Genomic DNA, 18,555 nt, shown 5'->3' with positions numbered 1-18,555 from the left:
ATACAAATCCTCTTCTGTCTCATACCACGCAGTGCCCCCCCCTCCCCTCCACTCCTCCTCCCCTTCCCCCACCCTCCTCCTCCTCCTCTCCTTCCCCTCTTCTTCTTCTTCTTCTTCCCCTCTCTCTCTTTGCTTCCCTCCCTGCTTGCCTTCCAGACTGGCACTATGCTAATTAAAGTAGCTAGGAGTGTGAATTTGAGAGGAGAGTGGGATTAGCTCGATAAGTATCAGGAGTACAGAAGCACTGTACCAAAGTCATTTAAATTCTAATAATAAGAAAACTGTTAGAACATTCACACTGATGCATTGCAACAATTTCTTCCCTACAATCTACACAAATCCTATTTGTGCCTTTATGAGACGTAAACCCAGACTGGCGGGAATACAGCTGCCTGTTGGGTTTTGGTTGTCTCCACTCGGCTCTATTGTGATTTTGTCTCTTGCTGCTGGTACGCGACCGATATTACAACACTCGTGAAACTGTGTATTACCTCTTGGTACCTCCCCTATAGGATTATATTTCCTTTCTATGATGTAAACTTGGTCAAAAGCACTAGTATAAGTGTGAATCTGCCTGCAATGGTGCAAAAAAAAGTGCTATGAAAACACGTCTCCATAGGTCTTTAGCTGTGCTCATTCCATGCATCAACAGGCCAACACAAGCCTCAGATAAAGGGAGAAACTTTTACCGAATTGATTTGCACGCTTCGTAAAAAGCAATGCTTATACCTTATTAGATTCCACTCAGTATAATAGCGACATGCAGAATGTTTATTGGTAATGAAAGAGGATCTATGTGACAGAGTGGGTAAAGTGAGCCGGAGGCGGCATGCTGAGATGATGAGTCTCAGCAGAGTCTCAGGAGGAACTCTCTTAAAAACTTCAGCTTGAATAGAGGAGAAAGTTATTTTGCCTCGTCTGTGAGAGCTGACTCAAAGAGCCCAGCAGTTCCTTCTAGGGATCTTCCAGAACAGTTTTTTCTTTACTTAAATAAATGATCTCAGGTGTAAGAATTTGGTCAATACTGAGTTCTGATTTGATACTGGCTTGATGCTGAAAATGTATGCTGCACACTGCTAACCCTTGCTAAATTTGGTCTATACAGGTGGATTCACAAGGACCCAGGCCTGGATCAGAGCACACAACCCCAATTTGATCAGTGTGATCACCATACTCAGGCACCTACCCAACCCTCTTTAAGAGGTGGTCCTGGGCTGGGATTTTAGTACTTTGGAGGCCCCAGGATCTTTAAGACCCTTCCTCATTTCACTCATATGAGTGAATAAAATACTTTAAAGCATCTCAGAGGCAATTTTGGAATCTGAACTTAGCTCCTATAATGTGTCAGAGTTTTCAGAGTTGTCAGAGAACTACAACAATAATATCACTGAACAACAAGTAATATTTTCTGACATGTGTCATTAATAACAATACTAAGTAACGTGTTTACACCACAAAATGCATACTTCTGCACATGCCTTATATCAGGCCTTTTCCAAGCATAAAATAAGGCATGAATAGAGGAATACGTTCAACTAATTATCACCACTCTTAAAAATTAACAATATTAGCTTAAACTTTCAAATTAAGATGTATCAGTTGATGGAATAATTTGATTAGGCAATGCAGTCGTTTCAGGGAGGGTATAAAATTTATGAGTGTTGAAGCCTTCCTAAAAAGTGTCTAAAATTGCCTTCGAAGCACTCTTTCTATGTAACAATACCAGAAAACTACATGATGTTTTCAAATATAGAAAAAAACACAAAAATACCATGTTGTTCACATTTTCAAACTCACATCTAAACATTTAAACTTGTCCATAAGCCAGGTATAACATATAAAATATAAAACATTTGCTTACTTTTTGTGCAAAACCCCTTCTTCAGCCTCAAACAACTTTTTCATTCTTGCCATAATACACACGGTAATCCACCCATTCATTGTTTCATTTTTTATATAGGGATCTACACAATAATTTGCTTGATAAGTATATCAGTATGCTGAAATGGCTGGTTAATGACTGACTAGGCAAATAGCCAATTATTTTGAGGATTTTGGGGTAGATTTCCGGGAGCCCTTGCTACCACTGGGTCCACCCCTGGAACGTCATTGATGCTGCTATGTGCTGCTGTAATCCATTAGGACTTCCAAATGAAGATATCTTTATCATTTTGGTTGCCAGTATGTTTACCATTTATAGTGCTGGCTTAATTTAGTCATGAAAAACAGCAATAAATTCTTCTTGTCAAAATGTTTGTTTACAAAATTAGCATGGTAGCACTGCCTTGTGCTGAAAATAACAATAATACAGTCTAGCACACGCTTCATGCTCCAATATGGGCCACATTTAATTTAATTTAAAGAATTTGTTGCAGGTAAAACCTACTTAATGGTGAAAACACCAATCGTCTCAGGCACAATTCACGTCTACTCAAGCAAGGCACAAAGAAGATGTGAAGGCAACTGTGTCTGACTACAGAGTGCTAGTCAGTGAGTAGAGCTGTAAAGGCAATTGTAAATGCCTCCTGTCTCTTCAAAAAATGTTCTAATGGTGCAGCAGGGGCCCATTTCATCCTCCTCACTGTTGAAGTAGGAAGTAGGAAATTTTAAAAGCATCCACAGAAGCAGGATGGACTCCATTGTCTGCAAAGGACATAAACTAATGTCCACAAGAATAGCTGCCATGATTGCTTCTTCTTCTTCCCTCTTCTTCTTGGCAGATTTGCAAAACATACTCGTGGGGCAGTGGGGATGAGGGAGCATCTGTGCTTGGCATGATACTAAAAACTCATGTTGAATATGAAAACGCCTTAAGACAAACTTTTTACAACTGTTATTTCACCTAACAAGTTGAACCTAATGCTTTGAAATATTCCTCCCTTTTATGTGAGGAGTACAAGTGGCCACTTTACTGTGCAAAATAGACCAGGCTGGCAGAGGGTGACTTCACTTTTTATCATTTTTCTCCCTTGTTTAAAGAATACGGTAGACTACTGTAAATCAGTAAACCTTGTGGAGTGCTGGCTTGATTCAAAAGGATCCTTAATCTGTGCACCACAGGCATGTACTTCACAACCACCGTTAGGGATGCACACGGTTGGTGGGCAAAATGGCTTAATTTGGATATCAAATATCCAGCATAACATTTATGCATCAGTTCATCTTTTTTTTCACAAAGGGCCTGAAATCCCAGTCAAATGCAACTGCAATGAAGCCTCCAGCCACCAGCAGCCACTGTAGCTTCAGTTAATGGCCGCTGGCTTCCTGCCAGAGTTTTCCCCTGGTGCTTTACTAGACACACATGAGAAGCTAAATGATAAGCATGTTGTAGGAACAGCGGGATGAGGTAGTGTCTTGGAAAATGTAAATAAAGTTGTATGTAGACTTGCACTCATGTGCAACCAAAGTGACGAGTTACCACATTAAGCACAACTAATGTACAAAGACTAAAATATGCTGGTGGAGCTAGCTGCTGACTTTAGCCATGCTCTACTCTGGCATAATGACTCTGTGATGAATTTGACTTTTTTTTGATTATTTTGTCCTCTTTAGACTAGTGGATTAAATGCAATTTAAATGCATGTTTAGCCAAATAGGGAAACAGGCACCTAGGAACATCCTAAATCACCATTACCATAGGCTGAAACTCTACTGCTGGAGGCAAAAACAGAGTATAAGAAACAGTTTTAGCTGTAGAGAAAATGGACAATATGGACTTTGTAAATTGCCAAAAAAGTCTCTAACACACAGGTGCAACTTATATTCTGGGTCTTATAATGAAAATTAATATATTTATAGGTGGAGTTTCTGATACATATCTCTCAGCAGTGTCTGGTAAAGACAATAAAGGGGAGGCTTTTTTTGTCGTTCATTTTTTTAGGACTTTTGTCCTTATTGAGAGGATATGGAGTAGGATGCCAGGATGGGAGAGTGGTGTATAAGGAGCAGCAAAGTGCAAAAGGTCAGAGCAAAACCCTGGATGCCTGCTTTAAGGACTATAGCATTGATACTTAAGGCATGCAATTTAACTGGGAGGCTATCCAATACCCTGTAAGATCTCTATGGACAAATCAGCCCCTCTTAAAAACTCCAGAACCAGAAAACAGTAAAGTATTTCAACCCAAAAAAGCAGGAAAATTGCTTAAAAATGAGTTGAGCTAATGTTAATGGCAGCTCAGCTAGCAGCCCTGATCAGAAAAAGTCAGAAAGCATTGATTTAATTTGAAACTTGGCCCACTCACGTAAAGTTACAGCTAATGTTATATTCTCTTGACACTTTTATCCCGTAATGATAGGCAATAAACAGGCTGGAGAATTTTTTGCTAGTTGCTAAATTAAGCCGTGCAAACTAGTTGATTTTATCCTGGTACAATAAGTTACATGAAGGTGTTGAATTTAAGCTTCATCAGAGGCATCACAGACACATGTGTTAGTGTCAGAACAACCCTACTTTCTTTCATCCGGTCCATACTCTCCTCTTCTAGCAGCTCTTAGTTGGGCTCTGCTGCCTGCTCCTGTTAAAACTGAGGGGTTATCAGATGGAAAGTGGCAGTACAAACTGAAGGTGGACTTGGCAGTATCCCCTCCCACCGAGACAGCCTGGAACTAATTGCTGAGAGATACGGATCATATCCCACAATTTGTCAGTCGGGGTGATAAAACCATTGCGTGGCTGCTGCTGCTGGTTGAAGGAGCGCGGGTCGGTAGCTCACTCTGCTGATAAAGATGGATGGTGAAAGGGTCTTAAAATGGCAGGCGAGGGCAGACACAGGGGAGTTGGCCATGTTTATGAGTTTAGGTTGTGAGTCAGTGCTAAGCCAAACACCTCGCAGTTTAATTTACAGCACGGCTCCGGCGCTGCGTGTTTGCACCAGCTTACCTCTGCACTCTCCACATTATCACCGTGTTTAATGACAAACGCACGGCACCGAACCATGACCGCAGACACATATTCAAGATAAAATATGAGCCTTTAGGAGCAGGAATACCCTCTGCATAGTTCCTTTACTTTCCTCCTAACAGCAGTGAGTCTGTGAGTGACATCTGGAAGATGCGTCACTGCAGCTGTGCAGGAGAAGCTCTGCTCCCAGGCCAAAGGGTCTCCTCTCTGCTGCCCTGTGAGCGGCCTTTTAGGCACCTATGTGAACACCCAGCTGGTGGACATTTACAGGCATGCATATTTCTGCTAAATTCTTACAGATTTAGTTGCTCTTTATTGTCTATTATAAAGGGTTTGATTATGCCTAAGTTATGCATAAAGGACAATACTTCCTTTGAGATGCATTATGGCCAAATTCATGTCATTAAAAAGTCGTATGCATGAACCCATTTTCTTTCTTAATTAATGCTCTCCAACATGCAGCGCATCTTTTGGGCATTATTTATGTAGGCTACCAGAGCCCTTTCTCCTTAACCTTCTGAGAAAATTAAGTTTGAGTTGACCTTTGCAGACTTTCAAAGCCTTTTAAAAATTAGATTAAGACGAAAACAGCATTAACAAATTATAGCCATGACTCAAATTCCTCAGGTTTCCACATGACATCATTTAAGTCCATTATCTAACTGCAAAGACGCAGCAGTCACTCCGCTTCTCTTTCTTCTTTCTCTTTCATGTTTGGATATTTTTGTCGGGCTCTGTAAATACACAGGGACTAATAAAAGAATGGATTTTGATCTCAGAGCGGAGGAATTACTGCTGTGCACAATGACTTGGAATTGCACTGGAATGATGCATTTGCAAACTGCATTTACTACCAACTTTGAGGTGAAATAGAAATGTACTTTGTGCAGCTATAATTTTCAAAATTCATCTCACATGAAGTCGTTTCTTAGAATGCACACAGAATTTACTCGATACCAGCATCACAAAGTAGAGGAATTTCAAGGAATGTTCTCATGTTTTTTGTTCTTCCACTTTTAAAAACTGTCTTTAAACATCCATGAGAAAGGCTTGAGTGAGGCATTACACACACAGACATGTGGGACATCCCTGCATGTTGGGGGGTTTTGAAGATGGACAAAGACATGTGTGGAATTAGTTCTGTTTGTGGTGTGATGAGCAGTTAGCATGCGGTGAGGATGTTTTGGGGGGGTTCAGAGGGAGTGTGAACCACTGTGGTAAGAGGAGAGGGGTGCCCCAGACCCCCTTTTTCCCCCTCTTTTTTACTAGCGTCTGATTGATTAATGTTGTTGTCAGGGCAGAGGGTCCCCGGAGAGGATGAGGAGCCCTGTGTGATATGTGGAGGGTTTTACAAGCAGCGGCGAGCTTGAAAGTGATGGGATGAGATCCTGGCCAAAGGCCGAAATGAGAAATCCATCAGGAATGCACTCCCTCACTGCCTCTCTCCGTCTTTGGAAGAACAGCTGCTGCTATAACTCTACTGTACATATCTGCCTTCAATCTTACATGCAACACCCAGAGCATCCATACTGTCAGACAGGTTCCCCACACTGAGGTGTGAACATGGGGAGTTACTCGGTCAGGCTGCCTTGACACTGAGGTTAATAGTAAACAGCAAATTCTCTTACATGCACGGCAGTGCAGCAAAAAGCCTGACAGATACGGAAATCATCGCTGTTTGTGAAAGAGCATGGAGCATCTTCAGTGTGAGCATCATTTGTGAAATATTTTGCTGTGTGTTCATGGGAGAAATACAGCTGTTTGGTCTGCACAAAACTCCACGGCCTGCACATAGTAAAACATAGCAATGTGTGGTGAGAGCTTTGTGCCGCAAAAAGTGTTTGCAGGTGGAATTCTTACAGTCAAAATTGTCGGTTAAATGTGCCCAAAGTAAAGGCTCAGTAAAAACAACAAAGATATAGTCAGTCAGGCCCATAACCAGACAAGTTAAAGGTTGGGATCTTTTTCTCAATAAGTGGACATTTTTTTGTGGTTTCACCCATCAGTTTTTAAAACTTACAGATGAGCCATATGCTGCATCACAATCTTAACACAATCTTCAGAATCAACAGATATCCTAAAACCAAATCTTTTTTCTTACTCACGTTTTCTGAATTTTATCATCTTTGTTGGCTGGATGGGAAGATTTGGGGCCGCTAGTTGAAGATCAGTGCTCTAAAACCTTTTAAAGTCAAACAGGACTGATAACTTATGTAAAGCACTGTTGTTTCTGGAATTTTCTTTGTTTATATTGCAGGTTTTTAGACATTTTACCATTTTTGTTTTGTTTTTTGCCTTCACATCAATACGAAGAGGTGCAAAACACATTAAAATATACATATGCATATCAGTATTTCACAGCAATTATGCTTTTGTTAAGAAGTTTGATCAACACACAAAGCAAAGTCTAGTTTTATGCAACTATTTATAAAAAAAAAGGTATTTTATGGCACAACATAACAATAAGATACACTGTCTCATTATAAAATAGGATTACAGTGCACTCTATTTCAGTGGTTCTCAACTGGTCAGGCATAAACCCCCACAACCACCTCCTTATGAGAAATCATGACCCAAAGTCAAAATTTCTCATAAGAAATATGTTTTTAAAAGCACATCATTACAGAACAACAAGTGTGAATAAATTTTTAACTTCATTTTCTTTTCACAACAGCATGGAAATGTGATAATTTCTCTGAATTTCCTATTATCTTTGAAAAAGCGGGTTTATTGTCCATGAGAAGGAGGTAAATAAGTTGAAATCTTGAGAAAAAGACTGAAATGTACCCAAGCCTCTTATCACTAAGCCATTTTTTTACCATTTTGTCTTACCTGGACGTGTCGTCTTAAAAAAGCTTCTAAAACATCAATGCTGTGGTGAACAATGAAGCTCTAAACATCCTTTTTTTAAAGGACAACCTGGGCATTATAATATGTGTGCTGAAGTAATGGAACTTGGATTTTAATATAGATATTATAAAGACAAAAGGAAAGAATAAAAGGAAATTAAAACCCAAAGATTTTTATGGATCAAAAACAGTAAAAATAATGACTGAGGGTTTTTTTTTTGCACAAAGTTATTCTCCCATCTATTGGGGACCAAAAGTGAAAAAAGAATCATTTTGTGACAAAAAGACTTCAAAATATTTTAGACTTATAAAAAAAAGTCCATGCTGCTTTTTTTTTTTTTTTGTGAACATTTTTTTATTGAACCGATGCGTATGAAACATTTAGTAACATCCAGACTACTTTCATAAACATATCCTGTCATGTTGCTTTTTTATATCTGTGGATTATGAGCCACTTTTCAAAGCAGTTCCTGTCTGCAGAGACACAGATGGAAACATCTCAGGCTGTCTGTCTCTCTCACTCCATTATGAGCCACTCAAGTCCTCTCCTTCAGTTTCAAAGTGTTTACACATGCCATATTTGGAAAACCATAATATGACGCCATTAGTTGTCACAGCCCATGTGACATCTGTTTTGGGGGTGCAACGTGGTGGCTAATGCCAAGCTAGTGGAAGAAACAATCAAAAGTTGATTAAAAATGGATAAAAAGATGTTCAGCATTAGAGTTGATGGTGTTGACTTAATCTTTAGAGACCCCTGAAATTACCCAAGTTCCAGGCTCGCTATGAAAGCCTCCATAAGTGCAACAAAGGCGTGGATAGCTTCATTATAATGGCAAGATGGAGGGCTTCCAGAGGGGAAAACAAGTAAGTGGTTACAGTTTATAGTTTTAGGTTATTTCACTTCTAATAACCCGTGTCTCTCCTCAGAGTTTACATCAGTCTCAGAAGGTCATGAACTTTTTGCTGCAGTTTTTTCCTGGCACACATTTGCGACCCACTGGAAACAGCTTCACAGCCCACTTTTGGGTCTCGACCCGCCAGTTGAGAACCACGTCTTTATTTGTTATAGGCGGACCATGGATATTGCTTCAAAAAAAGGGAATTCCTCTGTATTGGGTTGAAAGCAGAACTCTCAGGGAAGATTCTGACCAGTCTAACACCTTTAACATTTATAACCCAACTTTGTGCAGACTTTTTACCACTATGCATGTATCTGTCTTTATATTTTGGGCACTCTGACATGTCCACATTGCTTTCTCCCACAGTGTCGTGTGTCTAACCTGCACTCTGGCCTCTGTGAGCTTGGTCCTCTGAGCCAGCTCCTCTCGGGTGTAGATGTCGGGATAATGCGTCCTCTCGAATGCCTTCTCCAGCTCCTCCAGCTGCTCGGCCGTGAAGGTGGTGCGGCTGCGTCTCTGCTTCCTCTTCAGGGGCAGGTCGGGCTCCGAATCGACGTCTGAGCAGTCGTCTGCGCGGTTACCTGAGGTGAGGAGGGAAAAAAAAATACAGAGGGCCATCTGTGTGATCATGGAATTAAAAGAGGAAAAATAACTCTTAGGTTTTTCTGTTGAAGAATAGCAGAAATTGCTGGCTGGAAGTGTAAGAGAAGTAGCTCTAACAGCATTATCTGCATTTTTTGAGGCTCTTTTGTTGCTCAAAGAGAGCGAGACTGGCAACACAGAGGATTCAAATGACAGCCTCTCCTTTCAAAATACACAACTGGGAGAATATTATCTTAATCTGTGGATATTTATTTAATATAGAAGAGGCCTTGATATACAATCCTGCCTGTGTTAGGGGCCCCAGAGGCTGTAGAGGCAGAGGGGGCGTCGGTGGGTAGAGGGGTTAATCTGCACAGGCCACCTTGCTGCTCCTCACCCTGCTTTTCTCTCTCATTGGCCCAGGGCACACTGCTTGTACACAGCACAGCCAGAGTGTACAAAATAGAAACACAATATCGCTGCGATGCCATTCAGCCCCGTGTGTTTCCATCTGCTGTCATTAAATGAATTAGAACACATTTTACATTACTTTTTAGGCATTCAACTAAGCTGAATTTTCGCTCGAGGAACACAGATACAGCACAAAGCTGCACAATCCAGGCCGACAGGGAAATTTTTGACAGCAAATACGCATTACCAGTGCACATTACCATTATAACTGAATTTAGAAAATTGCATCATTTTCACCTCCTCTGCACGTCTATTCAAACTACATGGCCCTTTTCATTCCATGTCATAAAATTCATATTCTCATAATTTCCCTCATTGAGACATTGACAAGGCGGCATGATGTGCCAGTGTTGCTCCAGGCCTTGTTGGATTGCATCATGCTCAGTCCAGAAAAGTGTGGGTAGAGGGAAAATAAAAGGGAGATATTGAAGAAGAAGAAGAAGAAGAAGAAGAAGAAGAAGAAGAAGAGGGTTGCATGAAGAGATTTCTGCTTCTGACAGAGGCCCTTTTTGCTATTCATCTCTGATAAATAAAAACTCCTAAACGCTCACCTGAATGTCTCATCGGTCGAGTTGCACTGTCTTATTCTTTGTATTTTGCCACTCTGATCTTTGTTTATAGCTCCACTTAAGTCACATCTTTCAACATAAGTGGACAAAAGGATCCTCAAAGCTAGCCTCCAAATAACAACTGTGAGAACAAAAGAGCAACAGAGCTGGCGGAGTCTCAAGGCCAGCTCCAGAGTTTAATTAAACAAGGAATTATGGGATTATATGGAGACTATCATTACAGGCCACTCTAGCAGTCTTCAACGAACAGTTTTTTTGTCCCCCCTGAGCTCGTGCTCAATGATTCTCTGCGGATTACACGTGGCCGCAGGACATGAGGCCGCATTCATTAAATCAATTCTTCAGTCTTATCCTTTTTAATAAAGATTGATTCTTGAAGCGCAGGCTCGCTCGGCCTGCAGAAACACCCTTGAACATACAAAGTTGGATATGTACATACACCACATATCCCACTGTTGGTTTTCATGAGGATGCGTAGATCCATTTGCCCGCTAACTTGCCGTGACGACACTTGAGACCGGCCCGGATCACTTTCCAAAGTCACCCCTGTGTCCTACGGGGGAGACGAGGGGGCCACGGGCGACACATACATACTCCAGGGGCTCTGAGAAAGACACTTATTTTCTCGTCCCTCGTCTTTGTTTTGCAGACTTTATGTTGCGAGTAAAACCGCCCCGGCAATCTGTGTCACATTTAGCATGCTATCAGGCTAATGACTGAGAAACCGCAGCAGACAATGGCGTGTACGGCTTCGCTCCTCTAAGCCCCACAGAGGCAACACATCTGCTCTTGTACATGAACCGCAAGCACAAGGTCAACAGCCCTTCCTGTAATGAGTGAAGCCAAATGGGAGATGGCACACACTGCATGGGGCCAACTGGGAAAACTCATCTATATGCTGACTACATTTTTGAATAGGAAATATATTGAAACACACGGCTGCTCTCCATGTCCACGCAGGAACGAGCCTGATGTCTGGTTTGCATAAAAGCTGTTACAAAAGCCCAGATGAACATGATTCTAGCCTGAAAACAACCATTTTCCACACTAAAAGCACTTTAAAATCTAAATTTCATGTCTCTTTCCTCCCGTCACACATGCAGCAGTGTTAACAATCGGGGACATAATGAAAGCCAGCGAAAACAAAATCCCTGCAGGCCTGCTGGGGTCAATTCCTTAATGGTCCACTCAGCACAAAAAGGTACGTTCTGATTAGACCTCTGAATAATACAACGGTGGTAATTCCATTCCTAGGTTCAGAGAGATATTGATAAAGCACTCATGCCTTGTCTCATTACTTATTGTCCAATTAGATTGTAATTATGTGCCATCCAGTGGGCATGATTACTGCGTGTACTCTCCTCCAGGGGCCCTCTGAGGGCTCTGCCTCATATTGATTTAAAATGTGCCCAGTAGAAATAGGAATTAATCAGGTTTACACATTGGTTTATCTGAGTAGGAGCTTGATTAGGATTGAAATAACACTGGGAATGGTTTAAACAAAGGCTGTGACCGCAATTGTAGTGACTGATGTGACTTGTTAAAGATGGCTTCAAGAGGTTCAGATGGTTTCAGGAGGCAGTGAAAAGGCTTTTGAAGGAGATCCATTACTAAGAAATACAAAAGATATCCTACATATATATTTATCATTAACTGTGGTGTTTAAACTCACTATTGTACCCTGGATTCTTACGTCAGCCCGTGCTTTTGAATTAATTTTAATATTGTCCTTAGAAGTACTGAATGAGCTTGATAGTCTTTGTTGTTGAAACTATGTGCTGCTGTTATTCTTGCTCAGGTCAGGTTTGTAGAATTTCTGTATTGAAATATATATATCCATTCAAAAAAGCACCATTCCTAAATATTTCCTAAAATTAAGGTGTTATAGTCTCTCAGATTTCTCCTCAAATATTCAAAGACAAAAAATGTTTGATTTTTATGATTGCATGCAACTTTTCCCTTTATGGAGGCTGCTATAAGTTGTGTGCTGATCTCCCAAACTCACCTCTGTAACATGGATGCCCCCAAACTCTACATCTCTAGCAAGTTAAGACCTGCACAGCTCAGCACCACCCACCTCCACGGCCTCCTCCTCAGTTCTACTTCTAGATTTGAACTGAGGACACAAATTTTTCATAATGAGGGAGAAATGCAAATAAAAAAGGTCCTTCCTTGTTCCTGCTGAAAGCAGTACTAGGGTGCATATGCGCTCTTCAGACATCTCCAGCAGCACTTTCTGGGACCACTTTCAGCACAACCAGCAAGTGCCTTTTCAGTGCATTATCCCCTCTTTCTGAGAAATGTATAAATGAAAACAAAACCTTGGTTTTGTTGTTTGGTAAAAACCCCTTATTAGTTATCACTAAGTATCAAATAGTCCTCATTTCAAAAGAAGAAGTTTTACATGTGTGTTTAAATCAATGATAAAACCAACAGAGATGAGACGGTATTGTTAATTTCGCTGTGACAGAAGCATCTCAGTGTTGTCGTAGACATATGATGCTTTCAAACAATAGGTCTTCAGGGCAAAAAGTGTCGTTTTTTAAGAAAGTAGAACAAAGGGAAGTGGGGACTACAGCTACTATCGGCCCTTGCATACCCATCATCCATTGCTCTCCACTCACTGGCTTGATCTACCTGTGTGATAATAGTAGATGCTACAAGTGGCAAGCTTTTACAGGCTATGGTGGCGAGGAAGAGCCGAGGGAGATTCTGGGGGTTCCAGTGGCTTACTACCAGACTGCGATGATTCACTTGATACTGAATGTGAGTAACATAAGGACCCACTTGGTAAATCATCGCCCAAAAACAAGATTTGCAAAGATGCCAGTGGCAGAATCTGACCAGGTCAAAAGACTCTTAAAGAAGCGTTTACAATCCCACATCATCGTCAAAGACCTACAGCTATTTTCAGTGGTGGACAATGAAGGTTTTAGAAGGTTAGTAAACACACTGGGGCTAAAGTGTAAGTATATTTTTAAGCCTATTGCACACCTATGGCACTTTTTTGCACATATTATAATATTTAAAGTGCAGTTGTTGGTTGATAAATGACAACTTCATTTTTTTCCAAGTCTTCATTTGTTGTTGTTTTTTTATACTGCCATAAATACTGTACCATGGACTTGCTCCCGAGGTATTATTGTAAGATGAGATTTTGATACCCCTGCATCCCTGGCTAAAACTGATGGACCCTTTACAGCAGCCTCCACTGTCAGTGTGTGAATGTGGAGTGAATGTGTAAATTTGCCTGCAGTGTAAAAGTGCTTTTAAGGGTTTGATGGCTAGAAAAGTGCTATTCAAGCTCATGTGATATAATCGCTGTATCTCTATAACTTCATTACGTTGTTATTACATCCTTATCACTTTATGATGAAGCTTTTGTGAACCTCATACAGTAAGTTTCAACATGTAGTGTTACCTTATGGCCCTTTTTATCTAATGTGCTAGGCTTCAGCACCTGGAACTGATCAATTTTAAAATGTGTTTAATGGATTTGAGTCTTTTTCAATTTGAATTGAGTGAGTTTTATGTATTTTTTTACAATGTAAGTTTAACAATGGGGTTAATAAACTTTCTTTGTGTGTCTTGCATCAGGGTTATGTTGTGCTATAGAAATTAGTGATTTGCTAAATCTGGTACATCCTTTTTGGTTCCCTTCTATGAACTATGTTAAACCGAAGAAGTTGGAAATGCTCAAAATTACGTCAACTTTTTAAGAAGTGGAAATAATATTTTTGAGGGTGTGACTGAAGTGAAAATAAGCTGTTGACATGTTTGACTCAGAAACTTCTCTTCTTCAGAGTTCAGTGCATCACCCTGCTATGAAGAGGTTAGTCCTCACTTGCAGCAAATGTCTAACAGAGTGGGTAACTTCACTCATGGTGCAAACGTGTCTAATATTGTGCTTGACAGTTAAGCGCTATTTTTATCATAATAGGTAATTCTAATGACATACAGATGATCTGAGGTGATATTTATTTGGTTTTCAGGCAATTTTGTGTTACTGAAAACCAAGCCTGACATGGGATTTTAAGGAACATTCAATTTTGCTGGTTTTGATGAAGATCTGGACACCGACATGAACATAAGTTAGCTTCTACACTGAAAACAGGAAAAGTAAGCTACTGGAAAAATTACTTCAATTAGTGACAAGCAACTGAATCGAGTTCTTTTAATTTAACAAGTTAAAACTCAAGTTAACTACATGTAACATGTTAAACTGAGGTGCTAAAACTTGATTCAGTTGCTTGTTACCTTTTTAGTGTACCAACAACTTTTTTACAAACTATAATAAAGTAATATTTTTACACTAAAGATTATTGTTAACATTTTGTAGTCAATAAAGGGAGATAATTTTTTTTTTTTTTTTTTTTTTGCAGGAAACGGTGTGTATTCATGACACCATGCAAACCATCTGACAGTCTCGGAAACACTTTTCTGCTTAGAACTTGTACTTTACCGAGGATTTTTAGTAGTAGTAGTATTTTTGACAGTAGATGCCTACTCTACCAACTGAACTAAACCAGTGCCACCAAACACCATTTTTTTAGTTTTCTCCTTTGTTTCCAGATTCTCAGTTGAAATGTTCTGAAGTTTGATCCCGAGCTTATAGTTTACATAGCACAGTGTCCACTGGTGAAGTTGCTCATGAAGGCTAGCCATCAGTGTGAGAATGTGTATAAGTGTGATTACTGATGGCCGGTGGGGCCTTTACTGCTGGTATGAACAGGAGGACATGACATGATATGAAAAGTGCTTTAATGCTCATTTATGCTCGACTTCTGATATGCACCTGGAAATCCCTCTAACGATACTCAGTGTTAATTTCATCTATGCACATTTCTGGATGCTTACAGACACGGAGCAAATGCTGCAACACCACAAGAATTTGTGGGGGCAGAGTGGAGCAGTTTGGGTAACAGTTTAAGGTTGGCAATACAGAGAGATGAACAATTTGGAAAATGATAGAACTCTATGAGGAAAAACAGTAAGTTGGTTAGGAACTAAACGTATTTAGTATACTTAGTTAGCTCGCCCGGGCACAGGGACAGAGAGCCAAGAGAGAACAGCTGGGCAGAGATCAGATGGGAACTGTTGTAAAGCACCAAAGAAGATGTGGAGGTCTGTGCAGGATCGTACCATGTAGTGAATGGATCTTTAATATTTATCTCATGGGTAGTTGAAAACACGTATGTCTATTTTCATAAGTAAAGGAAGCAAAGGAGAACTTTAAAGAGGTCTTACAACTAGAAAAATAACAAAAGTGCAGTCTGTTTACCATTTACAGTTTATACTAAATTGTATTTTTAGTTATAAAAATTCATTTGCTGCTTTTGTACAATGCATCATGAGAGAAAGGTCGGCAACAGCAGCAGACTCAAAAGTAAAGTTATGTGTGAGGGGGTAGTGGTAGCTCTGTCTGTACAGTCGCTGGTTCAGGTCCCTGACAGACCAAGTCTGGAAATAGATCTGGTATCTGAAGAGGTGCCAAGTTATTGCCTTAGTACTGCTGAGGTGTCTTTGAGCAAGGCACCAAATCCCATCTGCTCTGGGCAGGCGCATGCACACTGCAGAAGTGCCTCACTGTGATATCTCTACATTAGTGCATGTCCACTGGTTTGTGCAGGTATTTCAGCCTATGTGTGTGAAGCATATTTTCTTTTAAAAGTTGTTTATTATCATAAATGTATTTTAGTTTAATATGTGCTATAAGTAACACCTACACCTATCACGTATTGATCACTGGTTCCCTCTCTTTCAGTAACTGTTGTCATTTAAAATATCCCTGAAGAAGTGAGGGGGCCGACTTGGTCTTACCCTGGTGTGAGTCTGCTTCAGGGAAGCTCTAACTGTGAGCAGACCCCTCCGATAAAACAGAGTTCATTCTCTTTAAGGACTTGTGCGGCGAGTTAATCGTTTTAAGGTCACCCTGAGGTTTAAAGGCCGCTCTGATGCTCCTCTGCTGACCTCTTAGACTGAACTCCTCAGACTGAAGGCAGATGGGATCCTCATCATCACTCCTGCTTCCTCAGAGCCCCTCCTCCTCTTACACTGACCCCTTCTCCAACTACTTCTCCAACCTCCAACCCTGCTTCTCTTTTTTTCCCCCTCCTCTCTGGTCCTCCACCTTTACCCCCGAGACGCTGAGGTAATGCTGATTAAACAGACAGCTGTTCACCCAATACGAGCAATTAACCGGGTGATTTGTGAGGTTACATATTTATGATACGTAACACCACCTATAAACTTTGTGGTTATTGAAAAATGCTCCTCATTTGTTTGCCTCTTGGCTTCTTATTGCATCATGAACGTGTTTCTTGTAAATTTGATTTTGCATTCAGGGATCATTTTAAATTTTTGCAAAGAAAGAAAAAATGAGCTTTAGTTCTTAAAATTAGACAAAATAAATATTAAAATATGGAAATATCTGTGCCTTGAGCCACAGGTGTGATAATAAAAGTAAAAAACTTCATTAAAAAAAAAAAAAATGTATGAAAAAATGCAGAAATGCAATTTTTTTTGCAGTAATTTTACCATCAAATAAAAAGAAACCTCTGTTATGGTGTTATGGAATAAAAAAAAATCATGTTTAAAAAAAGGCATCCCTCCACAGTCTTGCAGGTGTCAGGCACGTCTAGCTTACCTGTGTGCTTTATTAGCATTAAGCTTAGCAGGCAGCCTGTCTGTGACATCATAACCCATGGCCTCAATATCAGCCATACCTTTGCAAACTATCCGAGACAGAGGGACAAAAACAGACAGGGCTTTGGCAGTGCAGCATTAGCTCATAATGGCTCATTTTGAAAAGCATATTAGTTCCAGCATAATTACAATCAGGCCTCACGCTCAGTGTTTTGCAGGCATTCACAGGACCAGCCTGTGAGCGGCGAGTCACACCAGTTGACTGTGACTGACAGCAGATTTAGTTCAAAACGCCGCTTTTTTTTCCTCCCTCTTTTTTTCCCACAGGACAAAAATAACACCGCGTCTTTTCTCCCTATTTATGTTGACTTGTTTATTTTGTGCCTACCTTTTGTCGTAGTTGATGCTGCAATTATACTTTTTGTCAGTCAGAGGGGCTGAATATCAAAAGGCCTAATTATGCAAACATGGCTGCGATAAGAGGCATCTGCCTGCGATGGGATCTGCTATCTCTGACATGCATCTGTCTCTGCTGCTGTCTCTGCGGCTCCAGGCCTGCATATAAACAGGCCTGCCTGTCCTCGGGACTGCATGCGATTCAAAACCACCAACACTGGAGAGGAGGGATGTTTCGGGGGCGGGGGGGATCGTGCTGCAACATCAAATAACTAACAACTTCCCAATTTGCATTTTTGCGAGAATGGCGCGGCATCTCTGCTTAATGCACTCGCCTGTTCATCCCAAAGGGCTTTGCGGAGTTAAAGGAGGCATGTGATTCAAGGCATTTACCGAAGGATGTATCTCAGATAGGAACCTTATGTGAATACAAGATAGACGACAGCGATAACCAAAGTGGTTTAGAGACAAATTCTCTCTGAATAATCTCTTCCTGTAGTTATCTCCCTGCAAAACAAAAACAAAACTCTTAAAGCCTCTGCACAGCCAGAATTAATTCAAACATAACCAAATAAACAATAAAAAGACTGCACATGGGGCAAAATCAAGTTAACTGTCTTGGTTTGGTAACGTGCCAAAATGCATCATCAATTTCCTCCGGCTTGTCAGTGACCTTCTCCAGGACGTAATCTGACATTTAGCTGGAATTGAATCTGGATGAGATGTGTAACTCTACATCAGGATATTAAAACTCCACCATCTATCTGAAATAAAATCACTCCCAGCTCACCTTTATGGACAGATGTCACTGGATTCAGCTTCGTCTCATGCCTATCATGTCAATTAGAGCAGGTGGACGAGAGCCAAGGGCAAAGTCCTAAAATCTATTTCAAAAGGAGAGGAGAGGAGAGGGTGTGCAGGCAGCTTTTGTTTGACTTTTACAGTAACAAGGAGGTGGTAGGAACTATAAAAAGTACCTGATGAAAATGAAAAAGACAGCTTTGCTTTTGCTTCCAAGTACTCAAACTCTTGCTGCCGGTGTTTTCTGGTTTTTAGCCTCTTTAACATCAACATTCCTCTGGAAAAAATTCCAAAACTTTTCTTCCCTTGTCTCATGGACAGAATCAAATTCTTTTAAAAAGGAGTAGGGGGCTCACAGAAAAAGAGGAGAAAAAGGCAAAGGGAGGAAGAAAGATGGGAGGCTCTATAATCTTTGGCTCTCACAACAAACAATTAGCCCT

The 18,555-nt window shown here is 40.6% G+C and overlaps 1 protein-coding gene across 2 annotated transcripts in view; it reads right to left on the bottom strand.

The window, feature by feature from the left end:
* Positions 1–18,555, bottom strand: part of pax7a (paired box 7a) — a 70,285-nt gene that overhangs the window by 34,169 nt on the left and 17,561 nt on the right. For both annotated transcript variants that reach the window (XM_041783940.1, XM_041783941.1), the window contains exon 5: positions 9,033–9,232. In XM_041783940.1, the coding sequence (XP_041639874.1) occupies positions 9,033–9,232 (200 nt within the window). The remainder of the gene's footprint in view (positions 1–9,032; positions 9,233–18,555) is intronic.

This window comes from Cheilinus undulatus, linkage group 3 (genome assembly GCF_018320785.1).
Source record: "Cheilinus undulatus linkage group 3, ASM1832078v1, whole genome shotgun sequence".
Taxonomy (NCBI): domain Eukaryota; kingdom Metazoa; phylum Chordata; class Actinopteri; order Labriformes; family Labridae; genus Cheilinus; species Cheilinus undulatus.
The sequence above is the reverse complement of the archived record's forward strand: the minus strand, read 5'-3'. Positions and strand labels throughout refer to the sequence as shown.